At 44.2% G+C, this 22,835-nt stretch overlaps 1 protein-coding gene across 2 annotated transcripts in view; it reads left to right on the top strand.

The window, feature by feature from the left end:
* The window catches only part of nipal2 (NIPA like domain containing 2), a 41,340-nt gene that overhangs the window by 14,191 nt on the left and 4,314 nt on the right, over positions 1 to 22,835 (top strand). The window contains exons 2-6 of one of the 2 annotated variants that reach the window (XM_083918777.1): positions 2,804 to 2,872; positions 3,627 to 3,795; positions 11,194 to 11,253; positions 15,197 to 15,318; positions 17,658 to 17,754. In XM_083918777.1, coding sequence (XP_083774903.1) covers positions 2,804 to 2,872; positions 3,627 to 3,795; positions 11,194 to 11,253; positions 15,197 to 15,318; positions 17,658 to 17,754 — 517 coding nt within the window. The remainder of the gene's footprint in view (positions 1 to 2,803; positions 2,873 to 3,626; positions 3,796 to 11,193; positions 11,254 to 15,196; positions 15,319 to 17,657; positions 17,755 to 22,835) is intronic. The other variant, XM_083918778.1, reaches the window with a different exon arrangement.

The following is a 22,835-nucleotide window of genomic DNA, read 5'->3' as shown; positions in this document are numbered from 1 at the left end:
AGTATTGCCTCCCTTGGTCTGAAGACCATGGTAGTATCGTTTGCATCGTGGCTTCTGCGGATTGATGATAACGCCAGGGTCATCTGCCTCATAGAAGTACTTCCATACACGACTCATGGTGCCTTTCATATCAACGAGTCCGTGCAAAGTGATCGCTGTAGTTGCCATTGAGTGTTTGAGAGAGTTTATATGTTTGTGTGTGCTGGACATGCACTGTTTTTTGTAACATTTTCATTTTCGACCGATTATTCCATTGATTAATTGGATTTTTGAAAAAAATTTGCAAAAAAATATTTATATAATTTTACATAAAATAATTTTGCATGTCTCCCCCTCTCTCTCTCTCACCCTGTTTCCTGTCTGTCCTATATAATAAAATATTTGAAATCTGCCAAAAAAATAATCTTTAAAAATAAAATAAAATGTTGCAGCGGAGTGGGGAGGGGCAGTTATAACCTACGGAGCATGCGTAGGTCATAACTGCCGATCTCACACTGGTTAAGTTGTATACATGCATGAATACTCTGGTACCTAAAGGAGTTATCTCGGCCTGTTAACTTTCAACTGGGGTACGGTGTTTATATGGCGTTTGAGAAACCAGGGTATTGCCTTAACCCGAATATAATCTGTTTATCAAACTGCATGTAAACAAGCTTGGCTAGCACTGTCTCATCATTTCAAGAAGGTACTACTGCGTACTTAATTTTGAAATTCAAGTAATCAGATTATTTATTTTCAAATAAATAATCCATTACTTTAAAACTATTACAGTATTTATCTGTAAGAACCACTGAATTTCTGCCGCCTGCACCTGTCACCAGAAGAGACTCCTGCTTGAGGGGGACTTTTCAGAGGGAGAGAAAGTAGTCCTGATTGTCGCAGAAAAGCTGGCTTTCTTATCACTGAGAGACCCGGACTGAGAACTCTGGATTCATAGTTAGAAATTATGGCATTTTATATTTAAAATGTCAAAGATCAACTTCATCGTGATATCACAATGTTTCTGTCCGTTATTTGGTCTGATACTGAATCTGTGTCCCTAATCTTGAAACTGTGCTGATTGTAGAAATCTTCTGTGCTGCTGGGTTGAAGATGTGTTTGAAGCACCCATGCTTATATATACTTATACACATGTAATACCTTTTTATTAATTTCCTTCAAAGTCTTCACTTCATATATGATGTGAGTCTGGATAGGGATGGGTGTAAACTGCAAAATGAATGGTTTGCGGAGGTATACAAATGCAAATACTGTCCTTTTCCCCATCCTTTCCATAACACACCGTTCTCCCTCCTTCTCATTTTGCAGCTCCTCCGCCTCTTGTTCTGTTGTTTTAATCCCCATCACTGTATACCCCCTCCTCCCTCTCTATTATAATGCTCCTTCAAGAGATAAATACTTGGCTGCTGTTACTTCTTCTACAGCGATTGAGTTTCTTTCTTTGAGTTTTCATCATTCACATTCCACCCCCACTGCATGCTTTAATTTCTTTGTAAACTTTGTCCACCCACAGCCACCGGTATGTTTAAGACCTAAAATTTAATTTCCTCTTGGCAATAATTTTCCAAGCTTATGGGGGGGCTGTTTCTCCTGCCATCACTTAAACAACAACTATGCATTCCTGCTGAGAGTTGGCTACAAAAACATGCCCATATTTCCCAAGAATCTCATAATACAAGGCATTTTTGGAAGGAATCATTTCTCAAGAGCTTTACATGCTTTTAGCCATTTTAGCCATGCTTAGCCATGCAAGCAGTGGGGCTCTATGCTCACTGTGGTGGTCCATCACTTTGGTTCGGATTGAAATATTTTAAGAGCTATTGGATTACCTGCAATGAAACTTTATACAGACATTCATCTCCAGAGAATTAAATCCTACTGAATTTTGTGATCTAATACCTTTCCATGTAGCATCATCGTAAGGTCAAAAATTGTAATTTGTCCACTTTGGTTTCTAATCAAGTACCAGTAAAATAATGCTAACATGCTGTACTAAGATGGTGAACATGATCAACATTTAACTGCAAACCATCCGCATCTTAGCATTATCATTGTGACGTTTTATCATTGTGCAATCAGTATACCATGGCTGTCATTTTGTTGATTTGGCACCTCAGTTTAAAACACACCATGCTTTGTACTGTAAACCCCTCCGTGGCGGTATACGATATCAGTGCAAGTGCTCCGGTTTAGTTTGAATTGACAGCGTTAAGCATGTGTTCCCCCTGTTAAAAACAGCCACTGTGGTGTAGCGTCACAGTTGGGCTACCCAGTGCAAGTTTCAGACAAGTGACACAAAAGGGTCCTATCAAAACGGCCATAGGGCCTATGTGACCAGTTGGGATGAGAACAGGTTTCAGCTAGTAGGCAAGTGTCGTGTGAATAGTACAGCAGACTGATGACTTTGAAAGCCTTGTAGTGGGAACTTAACTTAAAAAGGTGTGTACCAACCTGCATCCACCCTGTGTGAGGGGTTAAATATCATGGGTGAGATAAGAGGCCAAGAGAGTGTTTGTGTTTTTGAATGTGCGGGTACATTCCTGCCTTTTATGGCATTTTAGTATGTAAGAGAATTTAAAGTTTGAAATCATGAAGCCCAGATGCCTCTGTTCCACAGGAGCACACACACATGCACACTAGTGCCTTTGAATAGTGCACCAATGGAACAACAGTATCTGTGGTTGTCATGGAAATGACAGATGTGGCAGCTTGAGGGAAGACTTGCATGAAGTATTACAGGGTGTTTGGAGTTATTGTGTGAGCGACACCTTATCTTGTGCCTGTTTACTGTTTGTTCCCACAGACATATCTCCTGGGAATCTTAATCTCCATATGTGGGAATGTCCTCATCAGCATTTCACTCAACATACAGGTAGGAAGTGCTGGAATCCAGCTGCACAGCAGACAACTTCGAACACTTAATAACCGTCACTTAATGCCTGTAAATACTAATTTTATAATCTCAACACTTTTACACTACCTTTCTCCTGATAGTTTGCTCTCTTTAGCAGACTCTTGTCTGTTCTTGGTGTCACGTTCGTAGGCACTGACTTTGTCTATGAAGCCTTTTTGAATTATTATTATTAGAAGTGAATGTTTTAACATCCATTTCATTTTAATATTGTGATTAACAATACATTTGTCAAGCAATGTTTGCGCTCTGTTTAGCACTCTTTTGATGCAGGTGCAGAAACTGAGGGGTTTGTAGCAGTGGCAAGCAGGGTGTGTAAAACAGATTAGTGGCCTAACAGCTTCAACTAAATGTAAAAAATAGCTGAAAGGCTTTTAATTATTGTTTATAAGGCATATAGGCTTACAAAGATAGAATAGTTAATGATTTTGAAGTATACATTTGCGTTTGCCTTGTACAGCTTTCCACCTCGTTGATTTGCTTAATTGGTCTAGTTCCTCTTCTGAGATGAAATGCTAATCAGCAGACAGTGTTATTTTGGTGTGTTTAGAGTTGTTTGACAGCCTCTGTAATGCTGTATTATCTCTTAAATTGCACCTTGGGTTTGAAGTGTTATATATTTGGCTGTGTAAGGCTGTAAAGTTTGTCTTGTGCAGCTCTCCAGTTATTAAATCTGACTGATGCCTCTGGCTCCTATACCCTCTCTTCCTGACAGAAATATGCCCACGTCCGTCAGGCTCAGCGTGGCTCGAAGCCCTACTACACCTCTGTGATGTGGTGGTGCGGTGTGGCTCTCATGGGTGTCGGGGAGCTGGGAAACTTTGCTGCCTACGGCTTTGCCCCAGCATCACTCATAGCCCCGCTGGGCTGTGTGTCTGTCATAGGTAAGTGCGACCTTTTTTCTCCTCATACATTATCCATGCATGAACGCAGGAGGAAAGGTTGCTTCCTCTGGGAAAAACAGGAAGCACTGCCATGCTGAAGTCTGACAGGTTTTATTTTTGTGTGTGACATTTGAAAAGAACTCACTCAAATGCATTATGAATACAGAATGGGAGCTATAGTACAGTACAGTACAGATATTACAATTCCAAAATTTGAAATATTATGAAATGTCATGTGGAATCAGATTTCTGGACCGTGTACTTGTGACCCATTGAATATGTCTACCAGACTGTCCAAAGACAGATTAGGGTTCCCTGTTTTGTATGAATATTTTTGGAGGCCTTACTGGGGGGGGGGCGGGGGGGGGGGTGGACTAGGAATGCCTCCACACGGCTCTCTGGGACCCTTCTCCAATACGTAAAATACAGAGGTTTTGTCACAGCCACATGGACCAGACAGTCACCACACACAACAGAGAAACCTAGATTCCAACACACACAGAGGGAAATTCTTTGCTCAGGACGCCATTACCCCACTATGGCTTTACATAGAGAATAGTTCTTTGCTGCTATATTAATGTTCTGAATGTTGAGTACAATGCTTTTTAAAGTGTAAACATTTTCAGCAATTCACAAATGTACAAAGGCAAAGATAAGATAAACATCTAAATACATAAAATTCCACTGTTTTGTTCATCTCACAGCCTCTCATATTTATCTCACAGCCTCTTGGAAGAGTCCGCGTGGTGGTAACCACTGATCTGTGGACAGTATGCCGTACAAAAACACAGACGTGATTGACTGAAGTAAATACTGGGACATCTTAGGTCTTTAGCAAATATAACTCTTCCCTGAGAGCAGAGGTCTAAAAGCTTCAGTTGAACTGAAGGTGTTTTCATGGTGAAGTGTTGACGACCAAAAGCTTTTTTCAAAGGAAATATTTGCACATTCCATCATCTCGGACGCAGGTGCGCTGGAAGGTTCATCTTGAGTCTTGAAATTGAAGATCCCCATCTCAAGACAACCAAAAGCTTGAAACGGAAGCAATGCCTCTGTCATTTTTGGTGGTACTCTTATGTTTTAAATATGAGTGAATCTCCTGGTATACTGTAGATGGACAAAACAAATCCTAAAAGCACCTTGTTCAAATAACAGGACATTAAAATGAACTCATTTAGTTCTGTATTCACAGTAGCAGTGCTATTTCCATCCTGTGCATCACGACTGCACATCTACCTTTGCTGGCGAGGCTGATAGGTCTTGTGGAGTCTCTGATGCACAGAAACTTCCAACTGTTGCTTCACAACCTTATACAGTCGGTCAGTGTGTAGGTATTTTTTTACAATTCCTACTATATTCTATATGGAGCTCTGGCCGTGGAAGATTAATTTCCACCTTTCAAATTTCATGGGTGATTTCAAGTCCAAATACTTCTGACATAAATTCAACAGCTCACTCCAGAAAAGATCATTTTTACAGCACGCTGTGTGAACTGAAGCTGTCATGAATAAGCGGGATTCATTAGCCAATCAAAACAAAGCCGTCCTGGTTGCTACAGCTAGCAGCTGCTCAGAGCAAACCCTATAAATGCAGGTTAAATATTGAGCAGGTTCACTTCGTACCTCCCGCATCCCATCACTCACTGCACTGGAGGAGGTGATGAGTCATGGATATAGATGACAGCTATTACCCCAGCACTTCAAACGATTTTCCTATAGTTATGTCTCACAAATGGATGAATGGTTTGAATAAAGCACTGAACGAAACCACAAATCTTGTTAAGAAGTCTGCACCTCTTGTTCATTGTAGTTTTGCATGGTGTTACTTGCTTCAGTGAGCACAAACCTCTCAATGCTGTGACTGTGTGTGAAAAGCTGACCTGATGACTGTCTTTAATGCCACAATATTCACAATTACTGTGCACATTTCCATTTTACTATCATTGTTATTATCCCAACAAAAGCCACTAATTGCTAGACACTGTTGCATTGGAGTGTGCATGAATAATACGCAGCTGAAGTGTGTCTTGAAGGAGCGTCTTGAAGAATTAACGAAGGGAGAGATGAAGAGGTGAAAGGAGAGGAAGATGTCTGCAGCTGTGACACAGTCTGTCCTCCTCAGAGCTAACAAGTCGAGCCAAGGGGAAAATGTGCAGGTTGCTGTCTGCCATCATGACTCCATTCTCAACTCACGCTGACTTGTACTGCACGCAAATGAGCAAACACAACTGTGTGTTTGTAAAAACACCCAGGTCTAGCGGATTTCTTTCAACTAGAGATGCTTCTTGGGCAAACACACGCCCCTCCTGCAACGATGTTGTGCCTGTTTTCTAACAGCTGTGTGAAGGCTCAGAGGGAGGGGGCAGACAACTGAAGGCCTTGGGTGAATAAACAAGAAGGGGAAAGTGGTTGGGTGGATAGAGAGGAGAAGATGGGGAGGTGAAAGGAAGGGAAAGGAGAGTAGAGGAGAAAATAAGGATATCGATGAAATAAGACAACAGGCAGAGTTATATACAGAGTGGAAAGCAGAGGCAGAGGAGGAAAATGCTGTCATCCGCCTGTCCCTGCATGTCACACTGGCACCCCGACGCTCCATGGAGAGCAATTACTACTGTCTCCATTCACAGAGCCTACCAGTCTCTATTAGGAATGACAGCATCATCCCAGATGCTGTGGTATGGAGCAGAGCATCAGCTCTCCCCATCAGATACCATGTCATCACATGCATAAGAGGAGAGAGGGAGGAATGGTGGGAATAAACAGAAACCTGATTCGCACACTGCATCAGCATTGTTGACAGATGTCAGACCTGCAGCACTGTACCAATGATGTGTTGTTATCAGTGTGAACAGTCTGTTATTATCCATTTGAATAGGTCTTTGGCTTTAACTGAGAAATGTAAATTGGCAACGTATGAAAAAATCCCGTTTACACCATGGTTGTAAAGGCTTTTTCACAAAGTTTGGTCACCCAGGCTCAGAACTAGAACTTTTTGATGTATTAATATTTAATGTTACATTTAAAAACTCAAAACAGTCGTCTATTGTTCAAGAATTTGAAGAGAGAGCTTTCAAAATATTGACATAGTGAATATACACCAAAGATCAAAATTGGAAAACAAATTATTAATGCTTGATTTATTCTGAAATATTGTTATTTTTTTATTGTTGAGAATTTGATAGAATTTCCGCTGTGGCTATACCATTGCTGTACTATTTTGTAAAAACAAATAAAAAAACAGCGATTAAAATGAGAGAACAGTGTTCACTGTGTCAGAAGAGAAGATTTCAACAATGTTTTCTTCTGTAGGATTCAAAAATGAACAGGAAGTGTAGAGGCCACAGCTTTGAATGACTTCAGCACATCTGCACCCACAGGACATCACTAGTTTCTCACACTGCTCTGGTTTGATCTTGGTCCATTCTGACTCAGTCTCTTCCACAGTTCACTAACTGGAGTGGGTTTCTTACACATTACTTTGTCACCAAGGATTTTCCAGAGATTCTCTATGGGGTTTAGATCTGGACTCTGTTCTGGCCTTTTGATTGTTTCAGTGTTCTCAGCTTCAAGGAACTGCTTCACCTGTTTTGGACATGTGACAGGGGACATTGTTGCTGATTGCAGATGATTGGGAAACAGTAACAGTGAAGGTGTTGCATGTTGCTGAAGGAGGTTCACATAAACGTCTGCACTCACCCTGCCTTGTAGCTGTACAAGAGGCCCAACTCCTGCTGCAGAAAACATCCCCCAAACCATGATATGCCATTACTGAAGTTCAATTTATTTAGGTCGGCTTGAAAACATTATGTTCTGTGTTGGACTGGGAAAGACTGAAACCAAAGTGTCTAAAGAAATTAAAATTTGGTTAAAACATTTTCTTATTTTTAAAAGTCCAGATCTAAACCCCATAGAGAATCTCTGGAAAATTCTTGGTGACAAGGTAAAGTCTAAGAAACCCACTCTAGTTACTGAACTGTGGAAGAGCCTCAGTCAGAATGGACCAAGATCAAACCAGAGCAGTGTGAGAAACTAGTGATGTCCTGTGGGTGCAGATGTGCTGAAGTCATTCAAAGCTGTGGCCTCTACACTTCCTGTTCATTTTTGAATCCTACAGAATAAAACATTGTGGAAATCTTCTCTTCTGACACAAAGGTTACTGTTGTCCAAATGTCTTTATAAATTAAAGACAAAAAAAACAGTTGGATACTGCATCAGAGCGTCTGCTTTAAAGTTAAAAAAAGAACAAAAAACCCCACCATAACTCCCACTATCCCTCCCAACAACCCATACCAGACGTAGTCACAGTAAACAACTACGTAATTAAATAACATATTACATAAGTAGATAATTAAGGTAAGTCGCTCCGGAGTATAAGTCTCACCAGCCGAAAATGCAGAATAAAGAAGGAAAAAAACATATATAAGTCGCACTAGAGTATAAGTCTCATTTTTTGGGGAAATTTATTTGATAAAATCCAACACCAAGAAACGACATTTCATCTTGAAAGGCAATTTAAACTAAAACTAGAATAGAGAACAACAGGCTGAATAAGTGTACGTTATATCACTCATAAACAACAAACTGAGAACGTGCCTGGTATGTTAACGTAACATATTACGGTAAGAGTCATTCACAGAACTATAACATATAGAACATGCTCTACGTTTACCAAACACTGTCACTCGTAATCACTAAATCCACTGAACTCTTCTTCCTCTGTGTCCCTTCTGAACACCTCCGCCAACTCCAAGCAGCAGGTAGCATCTTTTTTTTCACAATGCACTTCTGCCATGACCCGCCCCCACCGAATTTTGATTGGTTGACGTGTGTGTGTGACGATTGCTGATATACGCCTAGTCTCTTACGTGACTGACATAAATAATAGCCCGGGCTATTATTTGATATTGTACGGTAATGTGTTAATAATTTCACACATAAGTCGCTCAAGAGTATAAGTCGCACCCCCGGCCAAACTATGAAAAAAACTGCGACTTATATCATCATATCGTAAATAATCATAAAAATAAATAAAGCAATTAAAGAGAAAAAAAATACTTCCAAGTATTAGGAAGCATCCTCAGCACCATCAGGAATAACAGTAAGACTATTACTAATAAAAGCCAGCAGATGTGTAGCCGAGGCTCATATTTTCTATCACATTCTGAACAGTAAAAAATAACAATATTTCAGAAAAAATCAAGTGTTAGTAATTTGTTCTCTAGTTTTGATCTCTGGTGTACAATGTGTGGCATGTGGCCACAGTTCTTTTATTTGAGCTGCCCTGGGAGATGACAGCTCAACTTTTGCTGCTTTCATCCGTTCATGTCAGATCTGTGTGGTAAAAGAATGTTGACATTGTGTGTCTTCCCCCAGCGAGGTTCCCATTACTACAAACCAGAGAGAGAGCGTGAAGAGGGACAGTACTGATCTGATGCCTCACGCACACACACACCCATAAACACACAGGAACAGTGACAGAACTGTGTACCCCAGAGGTTACCACATTTCTCATTTTATCAAGCCTTGTGAATCTCACTTTTTGCAGGGTTGCTATGGTTACTTGTTAGATCCAGCTGGTCCCAGTGGCAAAGAGATCCTTAATGTATATTTAAACACGATCAAAGTATGAAATATTTAACAAGTGACTGTTTGATCAGAATACCGACGAGACTCTTTATAAACTTCTAATTTGACAGTAATGTCCACGCAGCATCATTCATATCCATGCCTTGTTTCACATGTTTCCTCTGAAAGACGCTCCATCAGCATGATTTTGTTTATAGTTACAGATACTGAGTATACTTGAGAAATTTCGCTTCCATTCAACTTCAATGTTTCTATATTTTGTTTATAGTAAAGCTATTAATGGCCCCGGTTTATTAGCGTTGCCTGAAATCGACCCTCAGGTGGAAGCATTTGCTAATAAAACTGCACTTGTGCTCTACAGTCACTGTTTAACATCCATATTGAGGACCTGTCTGTCATGCCACAACACCACTGTAATCCCGTGTGTGACACACTGTGTGTCTCTGACATATTGAGCTGGATATGCTCTGCAGCTAATCTCCTTATGGTTGTGGCAAAGCCTGGACACAAACTCAAACTACCTGTTTTTCTGGTTTTCAGTATTTTCCAGCAATTTCCTGTTCAATTCTGTTGTTTGTCTGCATGCCATCACCTGCACGCCTGTCTGGCTGGCTGGCAGACACCCACTGCAGTTTTGTCCAAAACTTCCATGCAAACACAGCTGCCATGGCTGGCTCTGCTGAAATATTGGAGGAATATATAACAATATAGTGAGAGAAAAGGGATGTAAAATCAAGTTTGCAGTAGTGTTGTTAAATGTTGAGGACCTCCAACAGGGCAACCACAGTGTGTAAACTGACCTCCTCACTGACAGGCTGTATACCCCCACCCTGCCAGCCTACTTTCCTACTAGTTTGTTTTCCGTCTTGGGCAGTTAGTCCGCCTGTGTGGCCATCCATCTGGGTATCTGCTTCTTTGTCTGCATGTCTGTGTGTCTGCCTGTAACCACCTGTCCCACTATTCTTCTCTGTGACAGCCAAATGCTTTATGTTTATTCGTCTCCCTCGGTTGGGTGCATATCCATTAAGAAGACTAATCTGAGCCTTAGCTCATGTGAAACTGATTGCTTTCCAGCTTCACAGTTTTTGACACTGATATTGATGAATGAGTTCATGAAATATGTGGTATGGAATAGCATCTTGCTGTAATTTGATGCTGGTGTTATGAAGTCGTAATGAGTTCCATTTATCTAAGCACGCTGACAGATCTTATCAGGCTGATCAATACAAACATGTCAAGTATTTTGTGTATCTATTTATGTAGACATGCATTTAAACTGTATTCTCATTGTGTGTACACATGCATGACTGAGTACCTGTGTGCACATGTAACTGCATGTAATGTGTGTGTACATACAAAATATAAGAGAAATGACAGTGATATTCGTACATTGCACCCTGCACAGTAAAATCTAATTACTCCTCATCCAATAACAGTATACATGTATCCAGCCAGTTTGTTGGCAACATTTTGAATTTGGCAATAATTTATTAAGTCAATAGTCACCTTGCTTCTGATTAAACTGACTTGTTGCATTAAAGAGTCAATCAATCCAAAATATGAGGCTACAAAAACTGGCTGAACATCTATTAGGTTTTTATTGTCAAGGGACAAGCATTGATGGTTTTGTTATTGTGATAAACAACAGGGAGAAAGTTGTTTTCAATCTACAATTCAAATTATTTAGTGTCTAAACCGTGTTAAATGTGAGTTAAACTATGTCTGAGTTCAGATTCATTCTAGTAGACTGAATAGGAACTGTTGTATGAATAATAGGTGGTTAAACTAACAGAAATGTATTTTCACTTCCCAGCCAGCGCTCTCATATCTGTGGTTTTCCTCAAGGAGACGGTGCGCGCCTCTGACATTGTTGGTAAGAAAACGCTGAATCTGGATACTAAGGACATACTTGTCCTTTCAGATTGCTGCTGTGTCTTGAAAATCATGTTATACCCCTTTCACACCAAGGACTCAGCCAGGGTTGATTTTGTGTTTGAAAGATTAACCCACACTGACAGTCTCGGCTTTGCAACTCAGGTCGAGACGTGGGTCAGACACAGGGTGGACGAGGGTTGATTTCAATGTGAATGGCACATTACCACGGTTGCTGTGTACCCGGTAATTAATATGTATTGCTCTTGGGATTTAACGCAGGTCCTATCTGAATTGTCATGACCAGGGTATAAACCATGTTGACTGTCTTAATAAGAATTGAACATGGGCGAGATAACCCCAGTCTAACCCTGGTCATTGGTGTGAAAGAGGTATTAGACTTCTGATGTATCGAAATGACTTCACAGTTTATCTCTGTGTAAAAACTCCTGTGACAGAGGAAACATATTTTAGTTTGCCTGAGATAGAAATCAAACATTTTATCCACTAGTTAAAAGGTCTAGTTGCTGTGTGTTTCTGCCAGTGGAAAGAAAATGCTCAATCTATCCTATTATATTGTTTTATCAAAAGCTATTGTTTGTCATAGCAATTTGTACTGTCTGCTGCTAAATGACACGGCCCAGATGGCTGTCACAATAAAGGTCATCACAACTGCTAGATTGCAAATGTATACCAGCACAACACAGCCCTGCATACTGTTGGTTTCCTGGATAAATCATGAGCCCCTTCTGCCAGTTTGGTATTGTCTTGTTTTTGCTGGCTGAAATATTCAGCCGAACATTGGAAACATTTATTTGAATGAATCTTTTATTTATAAGGGCCAAAATCACAGAGAATTTGCAAAGGGTTATACAAACCAACAACAGATGGAAGATGTAAAGGACAAAAATTATGAAACTAAAAATACATTTAGCTTGTGGTAGTGTCTCCGTAAAAATGATGATTTCTTTGATAAAGCATGTAATAACAAACTGTCTTTTCAAGGTAATTGATTTTTAATTCATATTTTTAAACAGACAGCACTGTAAAAACACTATGCATTTTGAACTGAAGGATGCTGGTAAGATACGTACACACGTTTGCTATTATGGTTTATTAGAAAGAAAAAGGGTAATTCATACCTATGGGACGCAGTGTCTTCAGGATAAAACATATATAGTGATATCACCACTAATTGAATGTATGTTACTGTGATAAAAGTTGAAGTTGGTAAATTTCTATGAAAAAATCATATTTGCTGAAACTGTCACTATATCTTAGACTTAGACTATACCTAGACTTCTCTTTATTGATCCCTATGGGATGACTCCTGCAAGGAAATTGAGTTTCCAGCAGTTTACAAAAAACACCAGGGAGGTATAAAAAATACAGTATAGGATAACCAATAAACTCTTAGCTTAATAAATACAGAAAGTATAAAAAACAATAAACAGTAAACAATAAAGTCTTAGTCAAATATATATGAGGTAGATGTAAGAATACAGGTCAAATAAAATTCACAGAAAGTTAAATCAGATTAGTTAAATAAATACAGAAAGTATAAAAAAACAGTAAACAATAAGTCTTAGTCAAATATATATGAGGTAGATGTAAGAATACAGGTCAAATAAAATTCACAGAAAGTTAAATCAGATAAGTTAAATAAATACAGAAAATATTTAAAAAAAACAGTAAACAATAAGTCTTAGTCAAATATATATGAGGTAGATGTAAGAATACAGGTCAAATAAAATTCACGTAAAATGAAATCAGCAAAGTTAAATGTAGAGGAAATGTGTAAGATCAAACATGTTTGACTGTGTATGACAGAAATGAGCAGCCAGATTAAATTATTCTACTTAAGTGGTGGATAAAGTTATTGCACAGAGAAAAGAAGATAAGTGTCAGGTGTGTAAGGCGCTCTAACATCTCTCCTTAATTGCATGTATATAGGTCCTGTTTGTGCATGTGTGTATTTCGGGCCTGTTTGTGTAACATGATTAATAATAAGAGTGAAAAAATGAAATTACCCCGTTGCGGGATAAATGAAGTAATTCTTCTTCTTCTTCTTCTTCTTCTTAAGAGTAAATTATTAATTGCACAGTGAGTGGCTCCCACTCCTTCCCTTGGGCCTTAACTTGGGCAGGCGCAGCCTTCCACTGAACAGGCCTCCTGGCTGCTGATGACGGTGTGCAGGGAGTGGCTGGCATTGTCCACGATGTCCAGCAGTTTGTCTAGTGTCCACCTCTCTGCCACAGTCACCAGTGAGTCCAGTTTCATGCCGACCACTGAGCCGGCCCATCTGATCAGTTTATCCAGTCTGGAGGTGTTCTTGGATATGCCCTCCTGGAGGTGTTGAGCTGTAGGTGATTAGTGTGGCACCAGAGAGCAAAGTCCTCCTCCAGACTCTGATACTCCTCCTCTCTGTCACCCCGGATACTCCGAGCTCCAAGTTGTAGCAGAAGTCTGAGGTGTACAGGGTGAAGAGAAGAGGGGCCAGCACTGTGCCCTGAGGGGTTCCAGTGCTGCTGACCACAGTGTCAGATGTGGTGTCCTTCAGCCTGACGTACTGTGGCCTGTTAGTGTGTGACAGCAAAATTAGACCAGATATGTGAAGAAATATATCTCTACTTCCACCTTATGCTCCTGTCTGCTCCTAGAGCCCTCTCTGTGTGCTCCTAATGGCATCTGCTAGATCCACTGTCTGACTGACAACCAATCAGAGCGGAAGTCTGATGCATTGTCAATGACTGCTCTGAACTCTGATCAAACTGTTAAATGAGGCAGCGAGGATCAAATATGAATCAATATTCTTTTACTGTTTTACATATTTTTTTTCACATAAAGTGTTTTCAGAAACATAAGAGAGCAGTTATTGACAATGCATAAGAGACTCCTTGGCTCTGATTTGTTGTTGAAACTAGCAGATGACATTAGGAGCAGTCAATTAGAGGTAAAGAGACATGACTTTTTCACGGATCGCCTGTTCCATTGTTCTGTCAGAATATACTGATAGTTTTAACAAATACCCCCAAAAAGTTGATTCCGGGACACTGTCTTGCAAAAATGGTTGAAAAAATAGCAACGTTTGGTATTTATTAACCTATTTTTGCAAGTTTTTTGTGGGACTTACACTTCCCTCTCCTACACACCTATCTTAAGTAAGGGATGCGCTCCTTCTGAATTTCAGCAAATATGAAAAAAACAATATATTTTTTCCAGAAATTTACCAACTTCAGCTTTAAGGAATGTGTTGAATGGTATCACCAAAGTCAACACTAGCAGAAATCTAGACTGGACAAATTCCTGACCTTTTTCAATGGGATACTTTGTGTATGCTAGTCATTAATGTGACACTTGAAAAGCAGCTTGTAGCCAGAAGCATATATTTCTTATTTATTTACATATTTTATTTAAAACCATTCAATTATAAAAAAGTTCGGCACTCTTCATCCGTAGTGCAACATTTTGAAACAATCAAATTTGATTGAAGATCAGTGTTAATGTTGATGATTGATCTTTAGAGGGTCTGTATACAATCAAAGCCATACTGCCGTGTAAGAAGCATGTGCTCTATTCAATCTTCATTTGTGTATAATAAAAAGCATCAGTAATACACAGTATTGGCCTTATTTCTGAGACAACATAACCAGTCATATGCCCGGGTATAAATACTCCGTCATCAATATTGATTAATATTCATTATCTGCCAGTCAAAGACCCATAGATGTGCATGTATTGGGTGTCCAGAAATGATAAGATAAAAGTAAATTTTTGTCGTGACGGTTCAAACCACTTTAATCAGCCATATGTATTTGCAGTTGTACAGAATATAGCACCTGTTACAATTCTTGTAGCTAGTTCTACAATCACATACAGTATGAGTTAGAGCCTTAACCATTTCACTACAATCTCACTACCTCTCCATTCTCTTTCTTCCATAGGTGGCACCCTTGCAATAACAGGAACATATGTCCTGGTGACCTTTGCCCCCCACACTTCCACACACATCACAGCCCATCTGGTCCAGTACTACGCCATCAGCTGGCACTTCCTGCTTTACCTTGTATGTAACCATTTCAGACTCTCCTGCCTGGGTCCAGTGTTATATATGTGTAAGCCTGTTCTTGCTTCCTTGGAGCTTCAGTTTATATGTCCAAATGCTGTGCTGTATATTGTAACCTCCAAAAAACCTTACCTCCAAAATGTCCTCAAACATATGAGCTCCTGTCCTGCTGTTATTTAGTTATAAAAATAATAATAATTATAATAATAGAAAATAATATTAATAATAAAAATAATAATAATAATAGCTTTGATTTTATAGCACCTTCCAGGGGACCCAAGGACACTCACACCACAAACAAACAAAAACAAAATAAAACTAAACAAAAATAAATAAATGGCATAGTGGTGGGAATGTTTGTAGGGAATAGCAGTATTTACCTGTGTTGAACAGTTTTTTGGATATGTCTATGGATGTGGTATTACAGACTTGTGTTGGGGGAGAGTTCCAGAGTGTGTAGACTGCCACACTGAAGGCTCAGTCTCTGAATATTTGCAGGCTGATGTGAGGAGTAGTGAGCAGACCTGTGTCTGAGGACAGGAGCTTCGGGGATGGGGTGTAGGTGTGAAGCAGGTCTGATATGTACTGGGAGGCGAGGAGAAGTGGGACTTAACCGAGAGCGGAGGTGGATGAGGTTAGGGGTGATGTGCTGCAAGGTCTCTGTACAGCTGTTGTGTTTCATGTTGTGTGAAGTGGTGAGCACTCAGTATTAAAAAAAATTGGCCCAACCATGCAACAAGTGCATTAACATCCACCCATTATGCTCTGTGACTCCAATTTTGCCTCAGGCAGGGATGGCATAAACATAACCGTTACCATAGTGACGGATCTGGTACAGAGCTGAAACGGTGTTCTTCTCAAAACCTACTCATCAAGAAAATGTAAATGCTAACACTAGTCTCTGTTGAAAAACACCTTGGATATTTTTTTAAGGAACACTCCTGCAGTAGAAGGTCAAATCTTCCTGCTGCTTTTTCATTGATGCAGGACTCCCATGATAGCCGCACAGAGAGAGAGAGAGAGAGAGAGAGAGAGAGCGAGCGCGCTCTGGGGTTTACACTTCTCAGGTTCAACTTTTCCTGCAGTAATACAGTGCTTTGTGTAATTTAAGAGTGAGGAGCAAAGAGAAGCACCATATTTGTCTGACATCTTTGATCTGTTATGCAGGAAACTACTAGTAGAAATCTTGCACATCACTGGGGATCTGTAGCCCATTTATATATTTCTCATTTTACACAGTATTTACTTCTGTAAACAATATACAAAGTCACCCCTGGAAAAATCCTTCTGTGAAGCGCATACAGGGCTTTGTTGAGACTGTCAGACAGGTGTCAAATGAACTTGTTATTTTGTCCACCAAAAACTTGAATCACTTAGATATTGTCACACCCAGATGCTCTAAATCCTGAATATTCCCCTTACTGTTGGTGGAACAACCGATTATCTGCACATCAGCCATCAAACCAGGCAGAGATGAACCTAAAAGGATAACAGCTAGCAGCTCATCAGGGGTGCTAGCCAGTCGTATAAACAGTGAATGCCATCGTTATTCAGAGCACAGCGTTTCTCTTAAACATATTCCACATTTCACACTTGAATCTACTGTAGTTCTTCTATACACTGGACTAAACCAGTTATTGGATGAACACAAAAGAGAACTGTTCAAGCAGATATTAGGAAAATACAGGTGGACAGATGTTTAAAGTCAGATAGCCGTGCTGCTTCTGGCTGCAGTGATTGATGTGTAAAAGGGTATGCTGTTTCCATTTCTGGCAATGCATTGTGAATACTCATCAGCGTGCAGAGGAGCAACCTTCCGACTGCATGTGAAGAAGAAGTATCTATCACTGTCTTCTCATTATTTCCAGAGGTCATGCTATTGTCAATTATTTTTTCTGGAAGGTCACAGACTATTACACAGTGTGTGTGTCATATCTATAGAGATTTGGGTGGTTTTAAGAGACATTTGAAAGTCAGCTTGTCCTTCTTTCCTCAATTTTACATTTGTACTCTTTTCCTATTGTGCACACATTAGAGCTGTGTGGTGTATATCAGAGGTCCTTGAACAGCTTAATGCTATTACTACTCACAAGGACAGCCCTGGGCCCCCTCTTCATTAAAGAACAGCAATTCATTTCATTTTTCTGCCACAGTCATTTGTTTCAATTAAAGTGTGCTGCTCACTGCCTGCACACAGCACATTGTTGTATAGATAAGATGGTCAGTAAAAGAACAATGCAAGTGCAATTTACATTTTCATTTTATGAATATAGAATCTGAATTAATGATTTGTGTGTCCACCCTCCACCCTCTCTCTCTCTCTCTCTCTCTCTCAACAGTTATTAGAGGTCCTCATCTTTTGTATCTTACTCTATCTGTACAAGAGGAGGAATGTGAAGCACATCGTCATTGTGATGCTGCTGGTGGCCCTGCTAGGTACTGTATAAACAAATGGAAGACTTCTAATTGAGGGCAGAGGTTATGGATTCAACCATTTTAGCCAGTCAGATGTCGCTTGGTTGCCTGGCTACCAAATATGGACTCATGCTCTGTTATGATTTTGTGAGCCTCACTGCTCACAGGACAGACGGGAAATGAGGGAGAGACAGCGTTGTCGGTGGTTAACCGTTTATTCCGGGCTTTCCCCAACGTTCCTCAACATAAAACAAACTACACAAACGAGCAGCCGTCTCTCTGACGGCCGTGGTCAGGTGTCCGCTGCCTCTTTCTGCGTCGTCGCCGCTCGGGTCCTCTCACAGGACCCAGCCTACTGCAAGAGGCAGAACCAGGTTACAAACATGCTTATGTAGCTGACTGATTACCTGATTCTGCCCAGCTGTCTGATCACCGGCTGAGCCACTCCTCCCTCTCCTCCAGCAGTCGACACCTTAACCACACCCCACTGCCACATACCCCCACCGCCCGACTTAGGCCGGGATCCCACCGGCCGCAAGCCCACTCCCCCCCCCCTCCGCGGAGCGGGAGAGAAAGTCAGCCACGACCATGCGGTTACCCGGCCTATGGATCACCTTGAACCGGAAAGGCTGTAATGCCAGATACCAGCGAGTGATCCGCGCGTTGGCATCTTTCATGCGGTGGAGCCATTGGAGCGGGGCATGGTCCGACCAGAGGGTGAATGAGCGCCCCAGGAGGTAGTAGCGGAGGGCCCCGACCGCCCACCGTATGGCGAGGCACTCCTTTTCCACCGTACTGTAGTTCACCTCCCGCTGAGCCAGCTTTCGGCTAATGTACAGTACGGGGCGGTCGATCCCCTCCACCTCCTGGGACAAAACGGCCCCCAGCCCACTGTTCGAGGCATCGGTCTGCAGGATGAAAGGGAGAGAAAAGTTAGGAGTGTATAAGAGTGGCTTCCCACAGAGGGCTCGCTTCACCCTCTCAAACGCCAGCTGACACGGCTCCGTCCACTGGACCGGATCTGAGGCACCCTTTCGGGTCAGGTCGGTGAGGGGGCTGGTCAGCTCTGAAAAGGCCGGAATGAACCTCCTATAGTAACCGGCCAGCCCCAGAAACCTCCTGACCTCTTTTTTTGTCTTGGGTGTTGGGCAGGCCGCAACTGCTGCGGTCTTTTGCACCTGTGGCCGCACCTGCCCGCCCCCCAAGTGGTACCCCAAATACCGTACCTCCCTCCGTCCAACCGCACACTTCTTCGGGTTGGCCGTGAGCCCCGCCTTCCTCAGAGACTCGAGCACCGCCCCCACCTGCTGCATATGCTGCTCCCAGGACTCACTATGAATGATTACATCATCCAAGTAGGCCGCAGCATATGCAGAGTGAGGCCGCAGTACCCGGTCCATGAGGCGCTGGAAAGTAGCTGGGGCCCCGAACAGCCCGAACGGAAGTGTGACAAACTGGTACAAACCGTACGGAGTGGAGAAGGCCGTCTTTTCCCTGGACTCCAGCGACAGGGGAATCTGCCAGTAGCCCTTGGTCAAATCCAGTGTCGTGAAAAAGCGAGCCGTGCCCAGCCGATCCAGGAGTTCGTCGACCCGGGGCATTGGATAGGCATCGAATTTGGACACCTCATTGACCCTGCGATAGTCCACACAGAACCGTATTGACCCATCAGACTTGCGAACCAGCACAATGGGGCAACACCAGTCACTGTTGGACTCTTCTATTACCCCCATCTCCAACATGGCCTGAAGCTCCGCCAGAACAATTTTCCTCTTGTGTTCTGGCAGCCGATAGGGTCGTGAACGCACGGTCACCCCTGGGGGTGTTTCTATGTGGTGGTGTATGAGGCCTGTGCGTCCTGGCAGGGGCGAGAACACATCAGCAAAACGCTGCTGCAACGAGGCCACATCTGCTCTCTGGCTCGGTGAGAGATGGTCATCAAAGGGGACCGGTGCTGAACAGTTTGATTTTGCCACCTCCGGCCCCAACTCATCTCTCTCGATCACCGTAGTAGCCAGAGAAACAGCAGTCACCTCCCTCCAGGCTTTAAGGAGGTTGAGGTGGTAAACCTGTGTTGCTCCGCCCCTGTCTGAACGCACAACCTCATAGTCAACATCCCCCACTCGCCGTGTGACCACAAAGGGCCCTTGCCACTTGGCGAGCAATTTGGAGCTAGATGATGGTAGCAATACAAGCACTTTATCTCCCGGTGAAAACTGTCTAAGTTTTGCCCCTCTGTTGTACAGACGCTGCTGACGTTCCTGGGCCTGGAGCAAATTCTTCCGTGATAACTGACCCAGTGAGTGGAGTTTTGCTCGCAGGTCCAGGACGTGCTGCACCTCGTTCTTGCTGGTGCTTGGACCCGCCTCCCAGTTTTCCTTGACCAGGTCCAAGACACCCCGTGGTTTTCGGCCGAACAGGAGTTCGAAGGGAGAAAATCCCGTGGAGGCCTGGGGAACCTCCCGCACTGCAAACAACAGAGGGTCCAACCATTTATCCCAATTACGGCTATCCTCGTGCACGAACTTACGAATCATGTTCTTTAGCGTTTTGTTAAACCGCTCCACCAGGCCGTCGGTCTGGGGATGGTACACACTAGTCCGGATTGAACGGATGCCCAGTAATTCGTATAGTTCGCGTAGTGTACGTGACATAAAGGATGTGCCCTGATCAGTCAGGATCTCTTTCGGGATCCCAACTCGGGAGATAACTTGAAACAGTGCCTGTGCAACACTCTTTGCAGAGATATTGCGCAGAGGCACCGCCTCGGGATATCGGGTTGCATAGTCCACTAGGACTAACACAAAGCGATATCCCCGTGCACTCCGGTCTAATGGCCCGATGAGGTCCATGGCAATTCTATCAAATGGGACCTCCATTAGTGGTAGTGGGCGCAACGGCGCTTTTGGGGTGGCCGGCGGATTGACTAACTGACATTCGCGGCATGATGCACACCACCGACTTACATCTGCGCGAATGCCCGGCCAATAAAATCGGGCCATGATCCGGTTCAGTGTTTTGTCATAGCCTAGGTGGCCCGCCATGGGGTTATGATGAGCCGCCTGGAAAATTGTTTCCCGACGGCTTTTGGGCACCAACAACTGGGTGAGTTCTTCGCCTGTTCGAGCGTCACGACTCGCTCTGTATAACCTGTCCCTAATGACAATAAAATATGGGTGAGTGAGTGCTGTGTTAGGGTGGACCTGGCAACCATCAATTTTCATCACTTGGTTAAAGGCATGACGGAGGGTCTCATCCCGAGACTGCTCAAGTGGAAAATCTTCCATGGGGGCTATCTGCAGGGCCCCCGGAGCCAGCCGTGCTGGCCCCGCCGGCCCCACGCCCCCCCCGACGGCGTCGGGATGCGGCACCCCTGTCTCACCACTAAGCACGGCACACCACCCGCATTTCCCTGACGTACGTGACCGCACCCTCATAGTTTCCCCCGCTAGGCTAGCAAACCCCGGCCAATTCGTGCCCAAGATTAGAGGGTGCGTGAGGCGAGTGCTAACTCCAGCCCTAACTCTATGCTTTTTCCCTCTAAAAAGAATTTCTAGAGCCACCACCGGATAATCGTGAATATCCCCATGCACACACCTCACCTTCACCCACGATGCCTCTAGCAAAGCCCCCGGTCGAACCAAGCGCTGGTGGATCATGGTCTGTTCACAACCAGAGTCTAGCAGAGCTTGGTGTGTACCCCCCTGTATACATACCGGTATACGGTACGTCCCTTCCGAACCGGGGGAGGGAGCTGGCGGTCCCGCAACCCGCACCACTTGCCCCACCTCCATGAGGGGGCACTCCGCCCGGAGATGGCCGGGCTGCCCACACCGCCAGCACCCCTGCCCTGGCGTCTGAGGAACCCCCCGGGGTGCCGGTCGATCAGACACGTAGGCTGGGCCCTGCGGAACAGAAGGCAGTGTGTTTTTAGTGGGCCAGAGCGGACCGGGCTCCGGGTGTGTGTGTGTGTGCGGGGCAGGGTGCGGTGCAGCGGCCGCCGGGAATCTCCTCCTCGGGGCCGGGGTGGGACGGCCCGCGGAGATCGCCGCTGGCCTGGCCTCCTCCCTCATGCTCCGCCGGGGAAGGGAGAGATGGTCCTCCGCGAGGACGATCGCTGCCTCGATGGTGGGGGGACGGTGGCACTGGACCCAGTTGGCGGTGGACGAGGGTAAGCCGGCGATAAACTGCTCCAGCGCCACCTGTCCAACGACGTCCTCGGCGGAGTGGGTCCCCGGCTGGAGCCAGCGCCTCGCTGCATCGAGGAGCCGCTGCGCGAAGGCGAAGGGGCGGCCGGCTTCCTCAAAAGAGAGCCCCCTGAACCGCCGCCGGTGTCCCTCTGGCGTACTGCCCAGCCGGTCCAGGATGGCTCTCTTCAGGTGGGTAAAGTCGTGGCGAGAGGCCGCCGGCAGGCTGTGCGCGGCCAGCTGCGCCACGCCGGTAAGCAGGGGGAGAAGCCGGACCGCCCTCTCCTCCTCCGGCCACCCGCACGCCTCCGCCGTGCCCTCGAAGATGTCCAGGAACGCCTCCGGATCATCCTCTGCTGTCATCCGTTGAAGGGCAACAGGCGGAGGCCGGCCGCGACTGGGCTCCGGGTCGGGCTGGGTGGCCGGGCGCTGCAGCAGCTCCTGCAGGAGAGCACGATCTTCCCTCTGGGCCGCCGCGATGTCGGCCAGGGCACGGGACTGCTGCTGCTGGAGAGCGGTGGTGCTCTCCTGCATCGCGGCGAGGTGCTGGAGGGCCAGCGACAGCGGACTTTGGGCTTCCGTCATGTCCCAGTTCAGGTGCCAGATGTGAGCCTCACTGCTCACAGGACAGACGGGAAATGAGGGAGAGACAGCGTTGTCGGTGGTTAACCGTTTATTCCGGGCTTTCCCCAACGTTCCTCAACATAAAACAAACTACACAAACGAGCAGCCGTCTCTCTGACGGCCGTGGTCAGGTGTCCGCTGCCTCTTTCTGCGTCGTCGCCGCTCGGGTCCTCTCACAGGACCCAGCCTACTGCAAGAGGCAGAACCAGGTTACAAACATGCTTATGTAGCTGACTGATTACCTGATTCTGCCCAGCTGTCTGATCACCGGCTGAGCCACTCCTCCCTCTC

This window comes from Echiichthys vipera, assembly GCF_963691815.1.
Source record: "Echiichthys vipera genome assembly, chromosome: 8".
NCBI classification, from domain to species: domain Eukaryota; kingdom Metazoa; phylum Chordata; class Actinopteri; order Perciformes; family Trachinidae; genus Echiichthys; species Echiichthys vipera.
Note: the sequence above shows the minus strand (reverse complement) of the source record. Positions and strands in the feature narration are given on the sequence as shown.